General features: G+C 38.6%; 1 protein-coding gene across 8 annotated transcripts in view; it reads left to right on the top strand.

Moving 5' to 3' along the window:
• Nucleotides 1–6,851, top strand: part of CYLD (CYLD lysine 63 deubiquitinase) — a 76,033-nt gene extending 69,182 nt beyond the window's left edge. For all 8 annotated transcript variants that reach the window (XM_069082517.1, XM_069082514.1, XM_069082513.1 and 5 more), the window contains one exon: nt 1,545–6,851. In XM_069082517.1, coding sequence (XP_068938618.1) covers nt 1,545–1,729 — 185 coding nt within the window. In that variant the 3' untranslated portion in view covers nt 1,730–6,851. The remainder of the gene's footprint in view (nt 1–1,544) is intronic.
• The last annotated feature ends 19,851 nt before the right edge of the window (nt 6,852–26,702 follow it).

Here is a 26,702-nt window from a genome sequence, read left to right as displayed (position 1 = left end):
GAAATATAGGGATTTTACATATGATGATAAAGACAGCGAGGAGAGAAGAGTATTTAGGGGCTAAAGGGCTTTTCTCAGAGTCCTTCAAATCATGCTGCTGCATACATACCCTCCTATTCTACACCCATTAAAGATCAGGCCTACCTAAGTTGTATATAAAACAAACGAAAGCACTTTATATTTAGCAGAATTATTATATATGCACATTACTTAGTCTGTCCTAATCTGGTAGTCCTTTCAGTGCTTTGGGAGTATGCTATGGAAATGTGGATCATGCATAGAATCCCTCCGTTCCTCCTAATTGGAATCAGATGATCAGTCAACAAGCATTTATCAAGCCCCTGCTTTATTTGGGGGGCACTGTGCTATAAACACTAGGGGTACAAAGATGAAAGTGAGAAAGTCACTTTTGTAACTCCTAGAAGATCTTTCATTTTAATGGGGGAGACCATATATACATATCTTAAGTATTTGCATAATATATACAGAAGTATTCACAGGTAGTTTGAGGAGAGAATACACTAGCAGCTGGGGGAGTCAGGAAAAGCTTCATAGATCCATGGGTGCTTACACTTATTCCTGAAAGAAACCAAAGATTTTCTTTTTCTTTGTACTTATTTTTTTCCATTTCACTTTCACTGTTAAGCCAAAAGATCTAAGAAATTGGAGCACCTTTAAGGTAGCAACAGATTTCATTTGCTACATAGAGTTGTCAAAAGTTAAATCAGTTGCTTTCAAATCTCTGAGAGTAAATCCTTACTAAATCATAGGATTGTAAAATGCCTATTTTGAGAGTTGGAAGGTAGTATGAACCAGGGAGAGGACAAACATCTGTAACCTCATTTTCAATCTGTCCTTGGACTCTGACAATCAGCAGAGTTTATTTTTGTGAGTTGCCTAAAACTAGAGCGTTGAGAAGTCAAGAAATGATACCCATTTTACCTGTGAAGCCATGTGAAAGATATTTCTGCATTACCCATGTTCCATCCCCTCTTCCACCCCCCTGAAAAAAACCCAAGAAAAATAAAGGAAAAAACATACTTCAGTCTACACTTTGAGTCAATTCTCCATCTGGAGGTAAAGAGTATTTTTCATCATGAGTCCTTGAGAATTGTGGTGGGTCATTGTGTTGATCATTTACTAAGTCTTTCATAGATAATTATCAGTGTTGCTGTTACTGTGTAAATTTTTCTCCTGATTCTGCTACTTGTATCAGTTCATGTATGTCTTCCCATGTTTTTCTGACAACATCCATGGGAACCATTATTTTTAAATCATTTGATGAACTTAGCTGATGTGATGATTTGGTAATTGACAGCATTCACAGCACAATAGTTATCTGCAGTGTCATCATATTTTCTACATAGTAAATTTCATTTAGGTCTCAAAATGAACCTCCTAAAACTAGATTTGAAAAAAAAAAAGAATGACCTTACTTTTATGTTGGATTTGTTTGACATGGCAGCACATAGAATTGAAGACATTTTTGTTTCTTGAACTTTTGTTGGATGAGCTCTGAAAAGAAATATTTCTATTTTTCATAGGTGGTCAGAATGGCTTTAACATTCCTCAAGTTACCCCATGTCCAGAAGTTGGGGAGTACTTGAAAATGTCTCTAGAAGAACTGCATTCCCTAGACTCCAGGAGAATCCAAGGCTGTGCACGAAGACTTCTTTGTGATGCATATATGTGCATGTATCAGAGTCCAACAATGAGTTTGTACAAGTAAATAATTATGGTCAACTGGAAAGGAGAAGACACTGTATGAAAATTTTTACTGTTGCATTTTACTTATGTTGGCTGTCCTGATTAGCATCCATTGCCGGCATTGGATGCCTCCGTGGTGATAATCCTTAAGAAAGGATTAATGCATTGAAAAACAAATTGCATTTATGTTATTGAATATTTAAATAAGAAGCATTTTGCACTCTAGAAAGTATGTTTGTGTTGGTTTTTTAAGAAGTCTAATGAAGTTATTAAAACCTGAAGCTTTAAGTTAAGTGCATTGATCATATAATATTTTTGGAGATATAAAAATTGAATTGTAACAGTTTTAAAAACTTCCTTAGTCCATTGAGAATATCAACAAACACACATGATCCTGTGCTTGGAGAATTACAGTGGACCAAGGATATCAAATAATTTTTCCTTTTTAGCTAATGGTTGCCTTGAGAAAGAAATAATTTGGTTTTATTAAGAGGCTTGATTTCAACAGTTATTAGAGTTGTTTTGCTGAATTTGTTTTGTTAACTCCTTCCTATCTAGTTCGAGGTTTTGCATGTCAGGAATCCTCTGAATTTGTGTTTCTGCAGTTGTTGTCAGAAAATAACCTACCCTTCCCCTCAATATTGTTGATTTCTGTTCTTTTTTTTATGATTAAGTGCGTGAAACTGTTTTCTTAAAAAAAATGTCTTTTGTGATGTAATGGTCTTGAGGGATTGGGGCAGTAATATTTGACAAATGAAGCTGTTCATGTACAGTAGTAACTATCAGCTGACTGATCTATTTTTTCAGACTTCTTTATAAACATTTTTGTGGAATGGGGAAGAGTAAATTTATAAAAGTGTTCAGGTGTTAAGTTGAACCAAATACTAGCTTTTAGTAGCCAGTCCTACATAAATGTAGTCCAAAAACTTAAATTTGGTGTATGAAGTTATATGGTAAATTTTTCCTAAAGAGATATTAGGTCCCATAACCTTTTAGTATATTTAAATCTAAATGCCTAGGACTAAAAATTTTACCTATCCAGGACCATAGCTAAGAAACTAAGTTCAGATTACTTTCTTCTGAGATAATGCTTCTTATGAATCTTTTTGTATCCAGTGAAATCATGCTGTCAACTGGCTTCATCCTGACTTCTGACTAAACTAAGAAAAAAAGCCTGATGTTTTCTTAGTTAATATCCATTGTGTGTATATGCTGCAATTGGATGTTGTAGATTCTATCTATAGATATGAATTTCATTGTTGTGGAATGTGTAGTCTCAAATTATTTTATAATATTGATGTCTCTGGGCTAGCTTCCTAACCATGCAGAAAGATGAGAGGTTGTGTGCTTATAGCATATGACTGTATATCAATGTTTAATATCATAAAAATACCCAAATAGCTAAAATCTTTACAAATAGTGAAATTTAAAAAAAAGCTTAATACTTTCTTTTCTTTAATTGCATCCTTCCTTTAAAAATATTAATTAACTTTAAAAACTACAACAATGTAGAAAAAATTACTATCACAAATTGTTGGAAAGCAAGTCTATATTCACAAGCTAAGATTTGTTCAGTAATATTTTGAGGAAGTGCCATATGTTTTAAAGATCACTGTACCAGGACTCAGGAGATCTGTGTTCTAGTCCTGGATTTCTTATTATTTATTTGACTCTAGGCAAGTCAATAACTTCTTGTGGCCTCAGTTTCTTAATATGCAAAATTAGGAAGTGGAATAAGGTGACCTATAAGGTCTCTTCCAGATTTCATATTCTTTAATTTATATAATACTTTTTCAACTAAAGTCATTAACATAATTATAAAACATACTGCTTACTCTAGAGGATAGGTCCAGGATTCAAATTGGAAAATCTTTTGTCTTCATTATCTTTACTTCATATCCATCTTTTGATATAACTATTGATATTTAACACCAGTTAGACATTTAATGAGAGGAAACTAGTACATAATTCTTTACTTAAGTTTTTTTAAAGATGTCTAACTTGAGGAAAACCTGCCTTTGAGGAAAGATTGTTAGTTTTTAAAGAACTAATGATTTAATGCTTGCATTGTTTACCATTGAATTTTGTGGTACATTTTTTCTGTACAAGGTTTCTTAGCCAGAATTTATTTTTGTTATACTGGTGTTTTAATTTACTGTTTTCTTTTGTCAACAGCACTTAAAAGTAGTAGTAGAGAGAATGAGAGAGAGCAGTACTTTGGTTCTTTTTTGATGACTTGAAATTTTTTTTAAGGTAGTAAAAAACCAACCAGAAGTATCCGTCTTGTCTCTCTTTTGATTTCCATTTTTCTCCTTCCCTTTCTCTTTTTTCACCCAATGTGTCTAAACTGTCAAATGGGCAAGGTAAAGATAGAGGACAGTGGTGATGTGGTCTTAAATGGTATTGTAGCTTTCCCCTTTTCCTGCCCTAGTCTCTCTTTTTTTTTTATGTCAAATTCAATTCTTCAATCTTTAAAAAGTTTTTTAAATGCTTGGAAATGCTTTCTTTCCCTACTACTTTTTCTGTAATCATGAAAAGATAATACAGGAGAATCCTACTGTGGCATAATCATTATTACACACCGATATGGACAAAATATGTTTTACATTATGTCTACCAAAATGCAGGGGGCATATAAGATCTTTTCTCCCAGTAGCAGCAGAATAAAGAGCTTCCACCATAATAAAGAAATGTTTTATACCGTGCTAGGTGAAAGGGAAAAAATAAATGTATTCTGTTCAAAAGAAAGAAAATGTTAAAAAAGGAATTTACTAATATTTATAAGTTATTTCTTAAGAATAACTTAATAAATATTTGTTAGCCAATTATATAAATAGTAGATTCTCTCATTACTTCCTATTCCAAATTTATTTGACTTCCCCCCCATTTGTTTTCATCACATAGTAATAGTTTCAAAATAAATCATTTTATAGGTTATTATCTAATTATCTTATTATCCAAGTGAATATACCTTATATACATGCATTGCTCTCTCTACTCACCTTTATCTTAACACTCTCTGCTTAGCTGTATGATTCTGTGCTTTTGGATAGTGGTGGGTAAAGTTGTTCAAGATATTCAGTAATATGGAATAGGCTTAAGCTGAGTCTTAATGGTTATCATCAGATAAGTTTTAAGTACCCATTATTATTATTTGCTTAACTCTGTGCTAAGCTCTGTGGAGAATTCAGAAGAAATATAAAATATGGTCCCTATCCTTAACTTTACACCACAATTTTGACATTGGGTTGTCTTATATTATTTTGTTAATGGTCCCTGGTATTAATGTGAATAATTAAGGGTTAACAATAGCACCAGCTGTGTGATTTGTGTGCAAGGCTACATAAAATATAAATTTCATCTGTTTTAACTAGCTTTCTCTCAGATATTTATGGTCATTGGGAAACAATGTTACTGTGACTATCTTTCCAAATGCAGTTTTCTTCCCATCTATATATATTTTGCTTTTTGGCATGGGGAGGGCAGGGCAGTTGGGGTTAAGTGACTTGCCCAAGGTCACACGGCTAGTAAGTGTTAAGTATCTGAGGCCGGATTTGAACTCAGGTCCTCTTGACTCCAGGGCTGGTGCTCTATTCACTGCGCCACCTAGCCGCCCCCTTCTCATATTTTAAGATGAGTTTTTGTTATGTTATCTGGGCTTTTCCCTCACTATTTGAAGTCTCTGGAAAAATATAGTTTCTGAAGACCAAAGAAATAAGGAGAAAAGTTACCATATAAATTTGGAGACAACACACTATCAGCTACTTGCTAGGTGAAAATGTACAATCATGCATGGAAACTGTGAGGTAATAGTTTACTTTTTCTTGTTGGATAGAATAGGATATGCTTTTCTAGGGAATGGTAACATTGACAAAACATCTACACCTTTCTGTTGATGATAAAAATGATGAAATTCCCAGAGCTGAGACAAAAAATACAGAATAGAAACCAACATTTGCTAATAAAATAGCAGACAAACTCTTGAAAACATATGTGATGAGAGGCACTTAATGTAAACAAGGGCTTACATTAGTCATAGATATTACTCTTGTGTATTAAGAGCAAAGGATTTCAGAAAGTAAATCATGTTACTGAAAATAAATATTTTCCTTGATATTTTAAAAAATATAAATATTATTCTGAGGAAAAGAGAGAGGAAAACCTTTTGTTATATAGGAACCAGTGAAGACTTTCCAAAATTGTCACCTGTCAGGTGAGCAAAGGGAAGGATTCAGTAGACTTGTTAAAGGCCTGTTTTTGTGGCTGTAAACAAGATAATAAAAGAAAATAACCTAGACCCAGAATGCAAATATTTTTAGACAAAACTTGAGCAGAAACTACATATATTACTTTGGGAAGAGGAGAAAGGATTTTATTTCTTGTTTTCCTGTCTTTAGCAGGGAGATGCTTTTTTGCTTTGTGGTGTTGAAGGCATAAATTTTTTTTTTTTTGCCTGGATGAGGTAAGGAAAAGAAACTCAGGACTGAAGACCTAACCTTCAGCAATCAGAGTTTCAGAAAACAAAGATCCACTGATATAAATAGTTAACTTGAATTTAATATATATCTATAAGTATCTATATATGTATGTGTGTATTCATACACACATACTTCTATAGAGATATATATATATAGATATATATATAGATATATATATATATACACACACACAGACACACACATACATACATACACATATTTAAAGCACTTTTTTTTTTCCCCAAAGGAGTATCATGGAGACATAGGTGTCCCTGGTGACAGTTGGCTTTATTATACAAAATGGCCTAATACTGTATAAGTCCAACTCCTAAAAGCCTTTACATTATGTTGTTGGGGTTTTTGGTTTCATTTGTAATTTTCAAATTGTTTTGGGGTTTTTTATTGTTAGTTTGGTGTAAAGAAACATGCTTTATTGTGTGCTTTCCATTCTTGGTATCTTGTTAAAACTTTTTTTTTTTTGCTTGAAGAATATGCTTTATTTATGAAAACATTCTTTTAAAAACATCATTGGATATCCCATTATTATCAGGTTGCGCTGATTTAGCCTTAATTTTGTTAAACTTTTTAGAGATGAATGAAGTGCTGCTGTGGAAAGGAATGTACTATATACTATTTCTGTATCATTAAAATTAAATTTTTATGGTTCCCTTATATTTCATTTCTTTGGGGATGCATCTTGGGGTATTATGGGAAAACTGGAATTTGTATTAAGTGGTATAACTTCATAAGCTGTTGCTGCTATGGTACTAGAAGAAAATTATGTTCAGTGGTTGTTCTCAGTTATGTTTCACTTCTATAAATGTGAATATAAATATTTCAGTTTTAGCCAGAATATCATCCACATCCCTCTTCTGTTTGAAATGAATTAAGATAGTCCCTTTGGCAAATTTGAGTATACCTGAGGAAAATGGCATTCTTGTCAAACTATAACCATATTTATTATAACTGCTATTTATATGTCCATACACTTAAAACTCTATGTAGATTGTACCTAAAATACTGTTTCATTCTACATTCATGGCCCAATGAAGTGCAACATTTAAAAGGTCTCCTATACTGCTTTTGAATCATTGTCTAGATGATGTTTGGATGGCAGGAGTTTGTCTTGTCTTTAAGCTTATCTTGGATGAGTGAGGTTGATATTTAAGTAAAATTAATCTGTGCAAATCTGAGTTGCATTGTTCCATATTAACTGTATACCCTAAACTGTGATTTTACTAGGAGAATAATAATTATTGCTATATTAGGTACCACTTTTAAGTTTTGCACAGTGCTTTACATATGTGATCTCATTTTATCCTCACAACATCTTTATGAGGTGAATACTATGGGTACCAGCTCCATTTTCCAGATGACAAAACTGAAACTGGGAGTAGTTAAGCAGCTTGCCCAGGGTCACACAACTATTAGGAATTTGAGGCAGGATTTGAACCTAGGGTTTGTTTTTTATTCCAAGTTCAACACTTTTATCTACTAGATATGGGAAATTATTTGTTTACTTAGTGACATTAGTAGGCACTAAGGACCAGACATTAGTAGACATGGAAGTACTACACTGTGCTTATTCACATTCAATTGGGGTGTCCTTGTGAATTTTCTTTCACTTAGGGAGGAGTAATTTACATTTTTTGGAGTAGTAGTATCAAAAGTTTTCCTTTTTGCCTCAAATATTTGAAAATGTTCTAGGCTATACCTAAAGTGTCATAGGCCACACACAGACCTGCCCTCAAAAGTGAAGAGTTTGAGAAGTCCTGTCATACCTGTGCGTGCTGTCATCCCCTGTATCTATGTCCTCCAAATGTAGCTCTGGGCTCAGTCAGTTCCACAGGTAGTGTTTTGTGATTTATAAGCAACAGGACATCCTCCTGTTAAAAATCAGTTTGATAAAATATAAACAATGGGGTTGAATCATACCATTACCTTCACCCCCAATATTCAGGATATATGAAGATCTAGATAAGATATAGACTTGCATCTCAGCCTGGAGAAGAGGTGGATTGCCTCAGAGACTTTGATAATTTTGTGTAAAAATAGGTTCTTATGAAGACCTTGCTGGCATGTCTTATACAGAAGAAGAATTGCAAAGGCCTTGCCTAGGTATTGCCTAATAGTACTGCTCTGGGTGATGCTGAAATTCTGAAATCTTCCTTCCATGCTAGGGAGAGTATGGAAAACTGATGATCAACAGTTTACACTTCCATCTCCCCACTAATTCCATCAATTTACACATTGCATAGAACAAAATGCTTTCCAGTTTGTGTAGGAGGCAGTGGTTTAAGGAGAGCACTTCTAAATGTAAAAGTGCTTATAGTCTAAGTGCCATTTGTTATCTTCAAGGGTTATTAGCTGGATCCATAGGAAGAAGGGTGCAACTCTTCAACTTGCTTGGTAAATTCAGCTGAGTTCTGAGGTTTTTGATGAAATGTAAAGGGACTGAGGGTTTGTGTAAAAGCCATTTTGGTTAGAGCTAATTGCAATTGTTAACTCTTCTGGTTAGCATCTGTCCCTTGGTGGGGGAAGAGGGGGACTAGATTAGCAAAGATTCATTCAATTCAAATTGTGTGTATACACATTGAAATGGGGGAATGTATTAACATCCAGCTCTAAAACTTTTAAACAGATGTTCTAAAGGTTTGTCTAAGGCTTTTAAGTGGATGTTTTATAGTTTTTTCTTATATTTGGACTGAACTACATTCCAAAAGTTCATGAATACTCAACTGTTTTGCTTGGTCAATTCTTTATGTAGTGACTTAAATTATTAGTAAAACTTATCTTTTCCAAAATAACTAATTTTCAAATTGTGCTGAGGCTTTAAAAGAGAAGTTTTGGGGGAAGGAGTACTAAGACTTGAGGTAAATGGCTTGGATTTTTTAAATTTTTTTCATTTTGCCTCTTAAGCTTTGAATGAGAGATATGTTGCTGGAGGCAGCTAGTGTAATCTTCAAAATCTCGTTCTGTATAATGAAGACACCTGTCCATCATTTGTTAGCTTTGAGTTTTGTTTTGCTTTTAGGGGCAAATCTATCCCGAGATGGGTGTCTTGCATAGGATTTCTTTTCACTGTCTTCATGCATTACTTTGGGCAATTATCTCAGTGACTATGAAGAAGTGTTTCATTTAGAAATGGTCAGAGTTGAATTTCAGTGGCTGCATATTTTGATCCAAGTTTGTTGGAGAAGCTACAGTATGGACTGACTGGGTTCATGATTGAACATTTCTTATAGATCAGCAATGCAAAGTCCTTAAACAGCAAAAAAGTGATATTGCCCTTATCACCACCTATCTGCATTATTGCCATAGCCTCCTAAAAACTTTGATTTTCACTGCTTTCTAGTCCCATCTTTTCATAGCAACCAGAATAACCTTCCTTAAGCAGTTTGCCAGAATTCTGTCACCTCCACTAGGCTTATTACTGGCAGTGCTTTCTAAGGTCTACTTGATTTCATTCTTCAGCCGAGCTATTTAAAATCCTAAAAGATGCAGGGGCGGCCAGTTAGCACAACGAGTAAGAGCACCGGCCCCAGTGTTGGGATGACATGTGGATCGAATCTGGGCTCAGACACTTAGCACCTACCCAGAAACACCTGGCTATGTAACCTTGAGCAAGTTACTTAACCCCAATTGCTTAAAAAAAAATCCTAAAAGATGATGCTGTTAACAAGTGCTACACTCAAAATGTCAGCAAATTTGGAAAATCTGGCAGTTGCTGGATTGGAAAACATTTACATTCCAATCCTAAAGAAGAGCAATGCCAAAGAGTGTTTGTTCAAGTTAATGAACAGTTGTACTAATTCCATACATCAGCAAAGTTATGCTAAAGAGTCTTCACCTAGGCTTCAAATATGTGAACAGAGAATTACCAGAATAGTAGGCTGGTTTTTGAAAAGTCAGAGGAACTGGAGACCAAGTTACCAACATTTACTGGATTATGGAGAAAGCAATGGAGTTACAGAAACCAAAAATCTACTTCTGTTTCCTTGACTACACTAAAGCCTCTGACTGTTGACAGCAACAAGATGTGCCAAGTCCTCAAAGAGATGGGAGTACCAGATCATCTCACTTGTCTCCTGAGGAACTTGTATGTAGGTCAAGATGTAACACCTAGAACTGACCATGGAACAAGTGATGGGCTTAAGATTGGAAAAGGAGTACTACACGGCTATATTTAACTTATATGCATCATACATCATGCACATTTGAAAGTCCAGGCTGGATGAGTCAAAAACCAGAATTAAGGTGTCTGGGAGAAATACCAACAATCTGAGATATACAGATAATACCACTCTGATGACAGAAAGTGAAGAATTAAGAAGCCTCTTAATGAGAGTGAAAGAAAGCCGATTTGAATAAAATTTAAAATAACCCTAGGGTCATGACAATTGGCCCCATCACTGGAAGCAGTGTCAAATTTTGTATTTCTGGGCTCAAAGATCACTGCAGACAATGACTGCAGCCATGAAATTAAGACACTTGCTCCTTGGAAGGAAAGGTATGGCCAACTTGAACAGCATACTAAAAAGCAGAAATAACACCTTGCCCACAAAGGTCCACATAGATGGGTTTGCCAGTAACAATGTATTGTTGTGAGAATTGGTCTGTAAGGAAAGCTGAGCATGACAGAGTTGATGCTTTAGAATTGTGGTGTTGGAGAAGACTTGAAAATCCCTTGGACAGCAAGGAGATCAAATCATTCAATACTTAAAGAAATTAATTAAAACTATTCATTAGGAGAACAAATACTGAAGTTGGAACTTAGATACTTTGGCCACATGAGAAGATGGGATTCATTATAAAAGACCCTGATGTTGGGAAATACTAAAGGCAAAAGAAGATGGTGGAAGATGGATGAGATTAAATAAATGGTGTAATGGAAGCAATGGATTTGACCTTGGGCAGAATGTGGGAGATAGAGGAGGATAGAAGGGCCTGTCATGTTATGATCCATGTCACAAGGAGTCAGACATGACTGAACGACTAAACAACAAAAGCGTAATTCTTGCCATTTTATTCCTCTTCAGAAATTTCACTGCTTTCCTAATGCCTGCTAAATTTTAACCATCTTTGGTATAAAGGCCTGGTTATGGAGATGGCCTGGTGCCACCCTACCTTTTGAGACTTCTCATATTAATCCCATCCAGTCAAACTGGACTATTCTTTCCCCCCTGAACACACCCGGCAGTACAGCTGCTACTCTTCCATATGCCTGGAATGTCCTTTTTCCCTTTCTGCCTTTTGAATTTCTACTGTCCTTTAAAGCACCATTCATGTTTTTTCATTCATGAAGCCATTAATACCATGAAGACCATTAGTGGCCTTCCTTCTCAGGGCATAACACTTTGTTTGGTGCCCACTTTGAGCGTATATTGTGCATATTATTTGTGGTGGTTTTTCTTTATTCTTAAAGAGGACCAAAATGATATTACTGTGTTAGAGTCAAGTCACTGGATCCAGCTGTGACTGATCAGACTAATATGAACTTGGACTGTTCTGCTGCATGTTGGGCACAAATAATCCACGTGAACATTTGGAGTGGATTCTCTAAATTTGTGTATCTCACTTTTTTCTTTGAGTTACTTCAATCCTGCTTTGCTCTTAGAGCCCAGCACCCTCTCTGATGAGGGCATGCCATGCTGGGCAGTCCTGTGCTAGCATTTCCCATATCACAAATCAATTCCAAAATTCTTGAGAGACCTTGAGAGTGTCCTTGTATCACTTTTTCTGACCATCATGTGAGTACTTGCCCTGTGTGAGTTCTCCATAAAAGTCTTTTTGGCAAGCATATATTTGGCATACCACATAAACATCTTTGGAATCAAGATACTTGATTTCACTGGTGACTGGAATTTCTGATAAAGAAACTCACTCTACTAATACTGACCTGTAACTGGGGATGCTAAGAGATTAAATAATAACTTGCCCAGATTTGCACAAACAGTATGTATTATAGGAAGAACCTAAAACAGGTTTTCCTGACTCCAAGGCTAAACCTCTATTCACCACACTTTACTAATTTGCTTAACCTTGAGGCATTATTATAAATTTTTGACATTATCTCTTTGTGGATCTTTACCCATTACTAAACTATAAGCTTTGTGAAGGAAAGAATCAGTTTTATATGTTTGTCTCTCCTTAGCTTATTGATCTCAGTGCTTTGCAAAAAGGAGATACTTTAATTTTTAAATTTGGTACTAAGAATGTGAGGCCTCCAGGCTACTAGGTGGCGCAGTGAATAGAGCACCGGCCCTGGAGTCAGGAGGACCTGAGTTCAAATCCAGCCTCAGACATTTGACACACTTACTATCTGTGTGTGACTTTGGGCAAGTCAATTAATCCCAATTGCCCTCCAAAAAAAAAAAATGTGAGGCCTCTCCCTCCCAATATATCCAAAGTACTTTTCAGAACACCCAGGGAATGTTTTAGAGTTGGAAGAGATCTTAAAGGCTGTCTAAATAATTTCATCTGCTAGAATGAGTGTTGGACCTTGAACCAGAAAAGGTTGGGGTTCTGATCCTTCCTTAGTCATTTACTTGCTGTCAAATTATGGGCAAGTTACAGCCTTTCTGAATGTTTGTTTGCTCAGTTGTAAAATGAAGGCATTGATACCTACCTCAGGGTTGTGTAGATCGAATGAGAGAAGGGATGTCGTGTTTTGCATACATTTGCATAATATTAATGTTATTATTGTCACATCAAATCCATACTTGAATAAAAATTTCTCCAACAGTCTTGATTTGGTCATATCTGCTTAAAAACCCTTTACTACCCTCACTCTTCTTGAAGAAGGGGGGGATTCGCTAATTTTGCAAGGTCATGAAATCATTGATACAGAGCTGGAAGAGTTCTTGGCTCTGATGCCGTCTTGTCCAACTCCTTTATTTCACAAGCCAGAAAACGGAGGCCCTGGTAGGCTAAGGTGGGATTTAAACTCACGTCCTCTGATTCTGCCTAAGACTGACTCTAGAGCTGGTGCTATTTCCACTGTACCATACAAACAACCACTTTATTTTACAGATGAGAAAACAGACTCAGAGATCTCATCACTTGCCCATACTAATGCAGCTAGTAAATATGAGAGGTAGGATTTAAACCTAGTTCTTCCTGACTCCAGGGTCAAGGTACCCATTCTACTTTTGGACAACTCTACTTGTTGGGAATTGTTTCCTTATGTTATGCCTGAATATGTTGCCCTGAAACTTTCACCTGTTTCTCCTAGTTCTGCTCTCTACTTATTTCTTGTTATAGCCATTTTGGGTCTTTTGAAGACAGTCCCTCTCAAGTCTTCTCTAGAATAAGTATGTGTGGATTCTTTAACCAGTCCTTATATGAACCCTTGCCCTGTCCAAAGTTCATAATCTTGGCATAATGCTTGATTCCTCACTTTCTTACACTATATATAAAATCAACTGCTGAATCTTGCCATTTTTATTTTCACAACAGCTCTCCAATCCAACACCACCTTTTCATTAATAGCAAGTTCTCATCACTTCTTGCCTAGAAAATTTCAACAGCTTCCTAAGTGGTGTCCTTGCCTCAACTCTCTCACTGCTACAGCCCATCCTAAAAAAACTGCTGCCAAAGGGATTATTTGTGAACGTAGATTTCACTATGAGACTTCCCACTCAGCCAACTCCATTGGCTTCCTATTATCTCTAGGATAAAATAAAATGGAGAAATTTTGAATGCTGTGCATAAGTTCATTTACCTTGGCCATATACTTTCCAGGGATGTACACATAGATGATGAATTTGATGGTTGCATTGCCAGAACTAGCTCAGTGTTTGGGAGGCTCCAAAGGAAAGTGTGAAAGTATACAGAGCTATTGTGCTGACCTCATTGTTGTATGCCTGTGAAACCTGGACAGTATACCAATGCCATGCCAGGAGACTGAATCACTTCCATTTGAATCATCTTGGGAAAATTCTGAAGATCACCTGGCAAGATAAGGTGCCAAACACTGAGGTCCTTTCTCAAGCTGAACTGCTAAGCATTCAAACTCTGCTGCAGAGAGAACAACTCCAATGATCTGGCTATGTTGTTTGAAGGCCAGACACGTTTGTCTAAAAGACTGTTTTACGGAGAACTCACATGGAGGTGGGAAGAAGTGAGGACACTCTAAAAGTGTCTTTGAAGAGTTTTGGTATCAATTGTGAGACATGGGAGACACCGGCATAGGAGTGTTCAGTATGGCATTCCTACTTCAAAGAAGGTACTGTACTTAATGAGCAAAGCAGAATTACAGAAGTTCAAAAGAAATGTGAAATGTTCAAATTCAGAGATATCTCCACTCTAAATGTTCACATGGACAATTTGTGCTCCACCTGGTAGAGCCTTCCAAGCTCACATTGGTGTGATCAGCCATAGGTGGACACATTGTACTTTGACCCCAACATAGTGATGTCATTTTAGTCCCCTTTGAGAACCAAGGACAACAAGCAACCAGCCAACCACCAGGATAAAATAGAAATCCCTCAGTTCAGCTTTTAAAGCCTTTCACAACCTGATCCTGACATTCCATCTTTCCAGCTTCGTTGGGCTTTACCCCTTCCTCCATGACTGGTCATTCCAGACTGTCCTCTCTGTTCCTCATTCACAACCCTCCATCTTCTACCTCCTTGCCTTTGTGTTGCCTGCCCCACATGCATAGAATGCACTCTGTCTCATAGCGTCCCTCTTCTCTTTTAAGATGGAATTCAATAATCTTTTTCAGGAAGCCTTTCCTGATCCCCAAATGCTAGTTTCTCTCAAACTACATCATATTTAATTACTTTCTCTATGTTTGTGTTTACTAACTTTATACCTTATGTGTGGAGTGTTTAGGAGGATTAGCACCTTTGGTATGAGGGCTCCCTGAGCTCACTTCAGGGCTGCTCATCTACCTCTGGTGTCTATGTGTTGTCCAACTCTCACCTGTGGCTCCAAGAAGCTGTAGTATGTGTAGTGGCCACACCCAATAAAACTATCTCAGCAGATGGACTAAATCAGGCTGAGGGTAACTGACAGGCCTCAAACCTTTCAGTGAGTTAGGGGATGTCTGCCCCAAGCATGTGAAGACTTCTCTCAGCAGAATGGGTAGATGAAAACAATTTGTTCCAATAGCCATGAAAGTAGCTGAAGCAGGCTCGGTGGGGCACTATGGTCAGGTATCAAAGGCACTGAGGTCATCCAGGGCATCCTGGGCCATAACCAGTCATTCTGCCCACTAGACTTCCAGGACTGGAAGAGAGTGAGACTGATGACTTTGTGCAACTCTACCTCATTTAAATCCAATTCACAGATAAGTCAAGGTATAACCCTATGATGTCATTGATCCTCTTTGAAAACAAAGGACAAACAACCATATATGTATGCATATATATATATGCATATGTTTATTTCAGTAATCTATGATTCATGACCTCATTTGGGGTTTTCTTGAAAGATACTGAAGTGCCTTGCCACTTCCTTCTCCGACTCATTTTACAGATGAGGACCTGAGGCAGACAAGGTTAAATGACTTGTCCAGTGTCACACAGGTAGGAAGTGTCTGAGGCTAGATTTGAAATCAGGTCTTCCTGACTCCAGACCAGGAGCTCTATCCAACTTGTTATATTACTTATTCTAGAATATCAGCTTATTGAGAGTGGGGATTGCTTTAGTCGCTACTTGTGTTCCCACTGTCTAGCACAATGCCTGGTATGTAGTAGGTGCTTGTTGATTGATATGGCATGATCTCAAGGCCAAATCCAATGACATTTTCTCAATTTCATTCTTCTTGACCTCTCTACATTATTTGCTACTGCTAACCATCCTTTCTCATACTACTCTCTCTCTTACTTGTCTGAGTCAGTCAGTCTCCTTTGCTGGATCATCATCCTTGTTCCACTCCCTAACTATGGGTTTAATCCCAAGGGGCTATCTTGGACCCTCATATCTTTTATAGCTGTATTCTCTTTCATAGTAACATCATCATCTCCCATGAGTCATATTATCATTTCCATGTAGATGACTCTCAGACTTACATAGCCAGTCCTTCTGAACTACAGTCTTGAATCTCTTCTTGTATGTTTTGAACTGGATGCCTTGTAGCCATATCAAGCTCATTATCATGTCAAAAGCCAAATTAATTATTTTCTCCCTTAACTAGTGTTTCTTAGACTTTTTTTTAATGTCATGGGCTCTTTTTGTGCTCCTCAGAATATTATTATAGTATTCTCCTTTATACACTGTATGGTCCAGCAAAACTGGCCAGTTTGCTGTTACTCTCATAAACCATTCCATCTCTCATTCTGTGACTTTGAATGAGCTATTCTTTGTGTCTAGAATGCACTCCCTTCTCATCTCCTCCTCTTTAAATCCTTAGCTTTCTTCAAAGATTAGCTCAAGTGCCACCACCTACATGATGGGATCTTTCCTGTCCTCCCTGTTCTAGTTCTAGTGCTTCTTCACTTCATACTCCAACATTTCCTTGTATTTTTTTTTAAGCAATTGGGGTTAAGTAACTTGCTCAAGGTTACATAGCCAGTTTTTTTTTTTTGTGTGGGTGTTAAGTATCTGAGGCTGGAACCAATCCTGGGTCCTCCTGACTCCAGGGCCAGCACTATTACTCACTGCACCACCCAGCCGCCCCATTTCACACACACACACACACACACACACACACACACACACATCCTAGTGTATACTTGTTCAAACATATTTTGTCTTTCCTGATAGAATGTAAGTTCCTCGAGGGTCGGGGTTGTTTCATTTTTGCCTTTGAATTCACAATGCCTGGAACATAGTAGGTGCTTAATAAATACTTGTTGATTAGTCCTTTGATGCTAGTGTGATTTCCATTTCATTTTTAAATGAATCCCTTTCCCCCCACTTTGTGGGGTGTCCTTCCCCACTTTGTCGGAACTTAGAGCTCGGGGTCTTAACCTAATCCATGAACTTAAAAATATTTTATAGCTATTTCAGTATAAATATATGTGTATATATATGCTAAATATTTTGTTTTATGTACTTTAAATTATTCTGAGGGGGGCAGAGTCAAGATGGCAGAGTAGAAACAGGACTTCCCCATGGCTCTGGCTTCCACCTCCTCCAATTCATGTAAAAAAAGACTCTAGACAAACTTTGGAGCTATAGAACACACAAAATGACAGAGAGAAGCTAATCTCCCACTGAAGATAGCCAAGCAGGCCAGCAGGGAGTGGCCAGCACAGCGCCCTGGGAGCCTGAGCCCAGCCCTGCTCAAGCCAGAGGTTTTAGCCTCAGGGTGGCCTGACCAGCTGCTGGCTGGAGGGACTTCATATAACCAGCAGCTGTAGTGGTTTCCAGAATTATCAACCCATAGATGCCAAAGACAAAGTGAGAGGCCAGTGTAGACTTTGTGGGAACAGGGAATTTGGGAGTGTGGTCTGGCCTTTGCCCTGGGGCGAGAAGCAATTGAGGGTCCATGGGTGTGAAGCTGCCCACTGCGTGGCTGCTTCAGAGCCCCAGGCCTGCAGATTGTAGAGGGACCAAGTGACCAGTCTGAGGAGTAATCACTCTTGCTTTAACCTGCTTGGATCTGGATTGCTGTCTAGGGTGGAGGTCTTAGGGTGCATGATCCAGTTTGCCAGAGCATGTGGAGGCTTCAGAGAAGGCACCCAATTAATAGTTCTGGCAGCTGAGAAAACCCCAGCATTTGGGATAAAGCTCCCATTCCTGGTAGCAGAGTTCTACTGTGGCAAAAGGCACAAAAGTCAAGTAATTGAGTGGCAACATGAGCAAGCAAAGGGAGCAAAGCAAACAGAGGAATCTGACATTAGACTCCTATTTTGGGGACAAAAAGGATCAAAATCATGGAGCAGGAGGAAGACAGCAAAGTCAGAACTCCTGCACCAAAAGCTTCCAAGAAAAATATGAGCTGGTTACAGGCCATAAAGGAGCTTAAAAAGGATTTTGAAAAACAAATAAGAGAAGTAGAGGAAAAATTGGGAAGAGAAATGAGAATGATGCAAAAAAATTATGAAATGAGAGTCAACAACCTGACTGAAGAAAATAACACCTTAAAAAATAGACTAACCCAGGGGCAGCTAGGTGGAGCAGTGAATAGAACACTGGCCCTGGAGTCAGGAGGACCTGGGTTTGGATCTGGCCTCAGACACTTAACACACACACACACACACACACACACACACACACACACACACACCTAGCTGTGTGACCTTGGGCAAGTCACTTAATCCCAACTGCCCTCCAAAAAGAAAAAAAAAAAATAGACTAACCCAGATGGCAAAAGAGGCTCAAAAAGGCAATGAGGAGAATGCCATAAAAAGCCAAATTTGCCAGATGGAAAAAGAATCTCAAAAGCTCACTGAAAAGAATCATTCCTTCAGAATTAGATTGGAGCAAATGGAAACTAGTGACTTTATGAAAAATCAAGATTATTAAACACTATTAAACAGATCCAAACAAATGAAAAAATAGAAGGCAATATGAAATATCTCATTGGAAAAACCACTGACCTGGAAAATAGATCCAGGAGAGATCATTTGAAAATTATTGGACCGCCTGAAGCCATGATCAAAAAAAGAACCTAGAAATCATCCTTTAAGAAATTCTCAAGGAAAACTGCCCTGATGTTTTAGAAACAGAGGGCAAAACAGAGGTTGAAAGAATCCACTGATCACCTCCTGTAAAAGATCCCAAAAAGAAAACTCCTAGGAATATTATAGCCAGGTTCCAGAGTTCCCAGATCAAGGAGAAAATATTACAAGCAGCCTGGAAGAAACAGTTTCAATATTGTGGAAACACAATCAGAATAACACAGGATCTGGCAGCTTCTACACTGAGGGAGATCGAAGGGCTTGGAATATGATATTCCAGAAGGCAAAGGAGCTGGAATTAAAACCAAGAATCACCTACCCAGCAAAACTGAGTATCATGTTTCAGGGGAAAATATGGTCATTCAGTGGAATAGAGTACTTTCAAGCATTCTTGATGAACAAACCAGAGTAGAATAGAAAATTTGACATTCAGATACAAGAAGCAAGAGAAGCATGAGAAGGTAAACAGGGAAAAGAAATCATAAGGAACTTATTAAAATTGAACTATTTACATTCCTACATGGAAAAATGATAATTGTGGCTTATGAAACTTTTCTCAGTATGAGAATATTTGAAGGGAATAGAAATTTATGCATATATATATATAAATGTCTGTATAGGAGGGTATATGGGTGTATGAATACATATGTGAGTGTGTGTATATATGTGTACAGGTATACATAGAGGGCACAGGACCAATTGAATAGGAAGGGATGATACTTGAAAGGTGAAATTAAGAGGTGAGAGAGGCATATAATGAGAGGACAGGGGGAGAGACAGAATGGGGTAAATTGTCTCATATAGAAGAGGCAAGGGAAAACTTACAATGGAGGGGAAGTACAGGAAGGCAAAAGGGCATGAGTTAACCTTATTCTCATTGAATTTGGCTTAGGGAGGGAATGACATACACCCTAAATATGGTATCTCACCCTACAGGAGAGTAGGGGGGAAGGGGATGAGAGGGGGGATAATGAAAGGAAGGGCAGGCTGGGCAGGGAGGGAAGTTGGAAGCACCCACTTTTGAAAAGGGACAGGATCAAAGTAGAGAATAGAACAAGTGGGGAGTGGGATAGAATGGAGGGAAATATAGTCAGTCTTTCACAATATAGCCACTATGGAGATGTTTTGCATGGCTGCACATATGCAGCCTGTGTTGAGTTGCTTATTTTCCCAGTGAGGATGGGTGACGAGAGAGGATGGGAGGGAATCTGGAATTCAAAGTTTAAAATCAAATGTTTAATATATATATATATGTATATATATATATATAATTATCATTTTACATATAACTGGGAAATGAGATTTACAGGCACTGGGGCATAGAGATCCACCGTGCCCTACTGGAAAGTTGGAGGGAGCATGGGGGAAGACATGGGAGAGAGCAGATTGGGGGAGGGAACATTCAGTGGGTTTGCTGTTTTGGGGTGGTGGTTAGGGAAAATGGGGAGAAAATTTGTAACTCGAAATCTTGTGGAAATGAATAATATAAACTAAAAAAAAAATTATTTTGAGAAGGAATCCATAGGTTTCACCAGACTGCCAAAGAGTCCATGACATAAAACAGATTAAAAGCCTCTTCCAGTCTGGTTTCATTTTGTGTATGGTGCCCATAATAGATTTGTTTCCATTCTGGCCAAGAGGAAGGGCTATTAAGATATAAGGAGCAATTCAGTTCAATTCACCAAACATTTTGAATACTTATGTATGTATGTATTATGTATCTCTGTGCTAGGCATTGATAGGTTTCTTGACCAGGGATAAAACACTGAACTAAGTGACTGAGAATGTGAAATTGGTACTTTTAGTGTGCTGGAATATTATTCTGTTTGATGGGGAGAAAGAATCGTATATCTAATCATTTTATAAATGTGACTTTGCAATATGTAAATACAATACCTTTTTATGAAATTAAAAAAAAGCACCTGTGCAATCATTATCTCTGAAAAACTTCAGAAAGACAATAGATAGCCATCTATCCTGGATAGCTCAGGTATTCAATATGCCCAAAGTCAGGGACCTGGACCAGGTGACTGCTCAGATTTCTTTCAGGTCATAGATTTTATGATCCAGAAAAACGGGGAGAGAAAGGGAAGCATAGCATATAAGATTTTAAAATCTCATCTTTTTAAATTGCTTTAACAATTTCTTCTCCAGCCCTTGAGCATCCTTCCTCTCTCTGTGCCCAGTATTTTAAACTTGCATTCTTTTCTACAATTCCATTGATAGAATTGGCGAAACCCAAGGTGAAATTGTTTTAGGAAAACAAAACAAAAAAAGGATGCAGTTAGTCTTCTGAGTGCAGCAAGCGCCATCTTGTGGCCTCACTTGGTTATACTGGTACTTGAATTCAGAACTTCATTCTTAACTTTCCAGTATTGGCAGAAATTATTTCCACGAACTGGCAAAGCAGGCAGTGCCCTTTGAAAGATAATATAGAATTTACCTACTTAATTCTCTTTAGTTTACTCATCAAATAAAGTAGAATTTTAGGTTTTCTTTGTACTTGTTCATTGAGAGTTGGACATGTGTTACTTTAAAATATTCGTGAGTATATCCGCATGGACATTCCCTCTACTGATAAAAAAATCACCATCATCTCTCCAATGGAGAGTTTCATGAGCTGATATGACCCCTCCAAATCAGTTCTTAGTGGTCAACTTTCTAGTGATGTACCTGTCTATGTAAACTAGGCTGGATTTCGGACAATAGACATATTATATGCATACATAGTGTATTGTTAAATTTATCATCTAGACTTAGATAATGACTCGCTAGCTAGAGCTTGTGTTCTATTGATAGAATCTTTTGTAGTCCAAGGTCAACCTTCTGAGATGATGAGACATGAAAAAAGGGCTTTGGTGGAGAATATTTCATCTTCCTTCCCTCCCTCCCTTCCTTACTTCCTTCCTCCCTCCCTCCCTCCCTCCCTCTCTCCCTCCTTCCCTCCCTCCCTCCCTCCCTCCCTTCCTTCCTTCCTTCCTTCCTTCCTTCCTTCCTTCCTTCCTTCCTTCCTTCCTTCCTTCCTTCCTTCCTTCCTCCCTTTCTCTTTCTTTCTTTCTTTCTTTCTTTCTTTCTTTCTTTCTTTCTTTCTTTCTTTCTTTCTTTCTTTCTTTCTTTCTTTCTTTCTTTCTTTCTTCCTTTCTTTCTTCCTTTCTTCCTTCCTTCCTTCCTTCCTTTCTTTCTTTCTCTTGAAGAGCTTGGCTATGTGTGTGTGCATGTGTGCATACTTGTGCACAGGCACTCATGTGAATCACATAATTTGTATATTCTCTTTTCCAGCTATGAAAGTATATAAAACTATCTAGGATAATGTTCTGTAGAAGAGTTAGTGCCATCTATTGGAAGAATATAGGATTAAGTAATTAATTTTCCCCCCTTTTTACTTAGGAAGTCACTGAATTGAGGGAGTGCTATGTAAATAATTAGTTTGAATGATAACTGCTTATGTTGTAGGATGAGTTATCTTAGAATTTAGAAATTTTTCTCTTCTTCCGATTTCTTTCCCACGTCTCCCTCTCCAAAAGTTGTATGACTTTAAATATTCACCAGCTGTATCACAGCTGAAGTTGTATGTGTTTCAGTATGAATCTAAAGTAGACCAAAGGCAGTGATGGGGTTTTTCCTAAATTTTGAAATACTGGAAAAGACAGTCGTCTTTGGATGAAATCGAGAAATAATTTATTTTAGAATTATGAATTGCATAAATTGAGTCCTTAATTAGGTCTGGACTTATGAAACCACAGGAGTCTTGGATATATTTGTAACATTTGACCCGAGTTCTTAACCCTTCTCCCCCCATCTCCCTGAGCTGGGTGAGGAGGTAGTCTTATTAGGAAATGACAACTCAGTGTGTAAATACACACATTCAACTTTGTTTTCCATGTTAGTGGAGATGGATAATGATGTGAATAATCCAAAAAGTATCTGTGGTGGGCTATTTCAACCCAAGATTTCTGATTTATAGTCAATTTGCTTTTCCAATCAGGTTTAGCCTTATATTCAGATGGCTTTGAATGTCCAGGCCACTTAGAAATTGTCAGCAGTGATGACACAGGAAGGCACTGAATGTGGAAGAAAATCAGCTAGGGATTACAAATTTGTTGTGGGTAATTAGATAGTGGAGGTAAAGAACATCTTTTGGATAAGGCTTTGCAAGTCTCAAGACATTATATAAATGTTTATTATTATTTTTAATTCACATGTGTGCATCCGTAAGTGTAGTGGACTCTAGATGAAATTCCCTTTATGGAGGGAAAATTACATTGCTCTAAAATTTAGTTTTGAGAGTGGACTGGTATGCTGAGAGGGCAAGGGACTTGCCCAAGGTGACAGAACCTCCTTGACCAGCCTATTTAGGTGAGAGGAGCAGTCAAACTTCCTCAGGTGAGAAGAGGATCCAAACTTCCTCTGGGTTATATATCCCTGAGAGAAAGTGGTCCCTTGCTGGTGGGGAGGTGGGGGTGGGGGTGGGAAATGTCCCTCTGCCCCAAAGTAGCAACTTTCATCTCTGCCAGCATGAGACATCTTTCACCTCCTGCTGCCAGCCCATCTCCCAGCAGTGATATGAAGAACTTCCTGTGCAAAGCAGAGCAACCTGCCCTTTGATCTCTGGCATTCCATCTCTTGCTTCACTTGTTTCTTGAGGGAAAAAGTTGGTGGGATGCGAACTTCCTTCTTCAGCTCTGGATTCAACTCTTGTCTTCTGCTGAACTGTTTTCTGCCGGATCTTGACTGAAGGCAGAAGAGTAATGAAGCAGGGCTTCCCATCTAACTTCCAGACTGTGTGCCTTGGATCTCAAACCACACCTGCCTCCTGCCTGATCTTCAGTGTCTGTTGAGAAGAGGAGGGGCAGCTTTCCCTCAAAAATGAACACTCTCACGTTCTCTCATGCCCTTCCTATCCCAGTGATTCTGAATGCCTGTAGATCATCATCCGAACTGCATTCCCAATTCCCTCAACCCTCTCACCCCAAAATTTCAATTAAATGCCACCCAGCCCAGGGGTAGGGCACCTGTGGATTCCAGGCCACATGTGGCCCTCTAGGTCCTTGGCTGCAGCCTTCTGACTGAGTCCAAGTTTTACAGGAGAAATCCTTTTATTAAGGGGATTTATTCTGTGAAGTTTGGATCAGTCACAGGGATATACCTGAGGACCTAGAGGGCCACATGTGGCCTCGAGGGTTGCAAGTTCCTTACTCCTGACCTAGCCCTTCCACTGTGTTCTATGGGATGCATGTCCCATAGGTAACAATTCCCTTCATCTTAAATCTTTTTCTTTCCCATTCCTTCCATCTACTGGCTCTTATTGAAACTTGGCTCCCTCCGCAAGTGACACAGACTCCCTGGCCACCCTTTCCGGTACAGACTGTACCTTCACTCATTCTCGTTGGCTCATTGATCAAGGTGAGGGAGTTTTGATCCTCACTGACACTTTAACTCCCCCTACCTCCATCACTAAGTAACCTCTCTTCCTTTGAGGTCCATGCTATTTATATCTACCACCCAATCAAAATTCTGTTGTCTGCAGATCAGGTCACTCCCCCTCCTTTCCTCAGTGAGTTTGGCATGTGACTCACAGTTTTTTTCTTCTCCCCTACTAATTGCCTGATATCAGCGGACTTCAATAAACACTCCAATCAGTTCTTCATCATACTTATTTCCTATGAGATACTCTTCCATCCAATCTCAGCCACACACATACAGTCATGTCCTTGATCTTCTCATCACTCATAAATGTACCACCATTCAAGAATTCTGAAATCTCCTCATCTGACCATAATCTATTGACTTTTTGCCTTTCTGCCTTCCCTTTGTCCACACCATGACCTCCAATCACTTGAACCTTTAATCCTCTCCCAGGTCATCTCCCCTTCTAGACATTCTCTCTTCTTTTCCCCATCTTAATCCCTTGCTTGAACCAATTCAACTCTATACTGACTTCCTCCCTAGAATCCCCAGACCCTTTATCATTTAATTGATCACATTCTGCCAGCCTTTTCTTACTCTGATGATTTGCCCCATTTATTCTTATACAAGTGCTACTGAACAAAGGTGAATGAAACCATGCAACTGTTCCCACTGGGTCTGCTACAAATTTTTATTTCACAATTTCAAATGGCCTCTTACTCCTGCTAGACAATCCTATTATACCTTCCTCATCAAGTTACTACCCCACTCTCCATAGCAGCTCTTTCAAACCTTTTCATCCCTCCTCAAACCTCTAATGGCATCTCCTCTCCCTATCCTCTGCTGAGAACCTTGCCTCATATTTTACAGAACAAAATTGAAGCCAGTCACTATGAGCTCTCTCTTCTCCCCTCTTCCTCACCTTTTATCTCTCTGCATTCTGCCACTAACTCCTCCTTTACCCCTGTCTCACATGACGAGGTGGCCTTACTCCTTATCGAGGCTAACCCCTCTGCTTGCTCAAGTGATCCCTTCCATACCATCTCCTCCAACAGATTGTCTCCTCTGTCATCCCTAATCTACCACTTATTTTCAGTCTCTCCTTGTCTACCGGTTCCAAACATGTTCATCTCTCCCGTCTTAAAAAAAAAAAAAGCTTACACGATTCTTCTACCCCTGCTTAATGTAATCCTATATCTATTCTGCTCTTTATGGCTAAACTTTTTGAAAAGGCCATCTCTGATAGATGCCTTCATTTTCTCTTCTTCTCATAACTCCCTTCAGTCTGGCTTCCTGCCTTATCATTTGAGCCAAGGCACCCTCTCCAAAGTTCCTACTGATGTCCTCCTTGTTGCCTTTTCTCAGTCCCATTCTCCTCAACCTCTGCAGCCTTTCACACTGTTGATCACCTTCTCCTTGATCCTTCTCTCTTTCACTTCTGCTTCTCCTTCTACCTATCTGACCACCCCCTTTCAGTCCCCTTCACTGTATCCTCTTTCATATCATACTCTCTAATTCCCATCCAGGTCTGGGCCCTCTTCTCTTCTTCTCCTATGCTACTTCACTTGGTGATCTCATCAGCTCCCTTGGATCTAATGCTGATGATACTCAGATCTACCTATCCTGCCTCAACCTGTCTGTTGACCTCCAATTTTGATTCTCCAATTGCCTTTCAGACATCTTTGATTAAACAGTTTCAAACCAGAACTCATTATCTTTCCTCCTAAACCCTTCTCCCACCGCCTACCTTCCTACTACTGTAGAGGAAGACACCATCCAGTCTCTTAAGCTAGGAGCCATCCTGGACCCCTCACTCTTTCTTCCCCAATATCTAGCCTGTTGCCTACACCTGTTGATTTCACCTTTGCAATATCTCTGGAATACATTCCCTTATCTCCTTTGACAATGCCACCGCTCTAGTACAGGCCTTTACCACCTCATGCTTGGATCATCACCATAGCTTACCTTGGTGTGTATGTGTGTGTGTGTGTGTGTGTGTCTGTCTGCCTGAGTCAAGTCCCTCCCCACTGAAATCCATCCTTCTGTCCCCCACTCCCCCAATAAACTCTAGTGATTCCTTATCACTTCCAGGATTGAATAAAAAATGCTCTGTTTGGCACTCAAAACCCTTCATAACCTGGCTCCCTCCTACCCTTCCAGGCTTCTTATACCTTATTATACCTTATTATACCACTTTGTAGTCTCCAATCCAGTGACACTGGTCTCCTGGCTGTCCCATGAAAAAGACACTCTGTCTCTCAGGTCCAGACATTTTCTCTGTCTACAATGCCTGCCTGGAATGCTCTTTCTTCTCAATCCCAGTTACTAACTTTCCTGATTTCCCTTAAGTCCTAGCTAAAATCCTATCTTTTACAGGAAGCATTTCTTCTTTTTTTTCTTTTTGGAGGGCAGAAGGCAGGGCAATTGGGGCTAAGTGACTTGCCCAAGGTCACACAGCTGGTAAGTATTAAGTGTCTGAGGACGGATTTGAACTTAGGTCCTCCTGATTCCAGGGCTGGTGCTCTATTCACTGCAA

Source organism: Petaurus breviceps, unplaced genomic scaffold, assembly GCF_028583685.1.
Source record: "Petaurus breviceps papuanus isolate PSGF00001 unplaced genomic scaffold, PetGlider_PUasm1.0 171, whole genome shotgun sequence".
Classification (NCBI taxonomy): Eukaryota; Metazoa; Chordata; class Mammalia; order Diprotodontia; family Petauridae; genus Petaurus; species Petaurus breviceps.
Note: the sequence above shows the minus strand (reverse complement) of the source record. Positions and strands in the feature narration are given on the sequence as shown.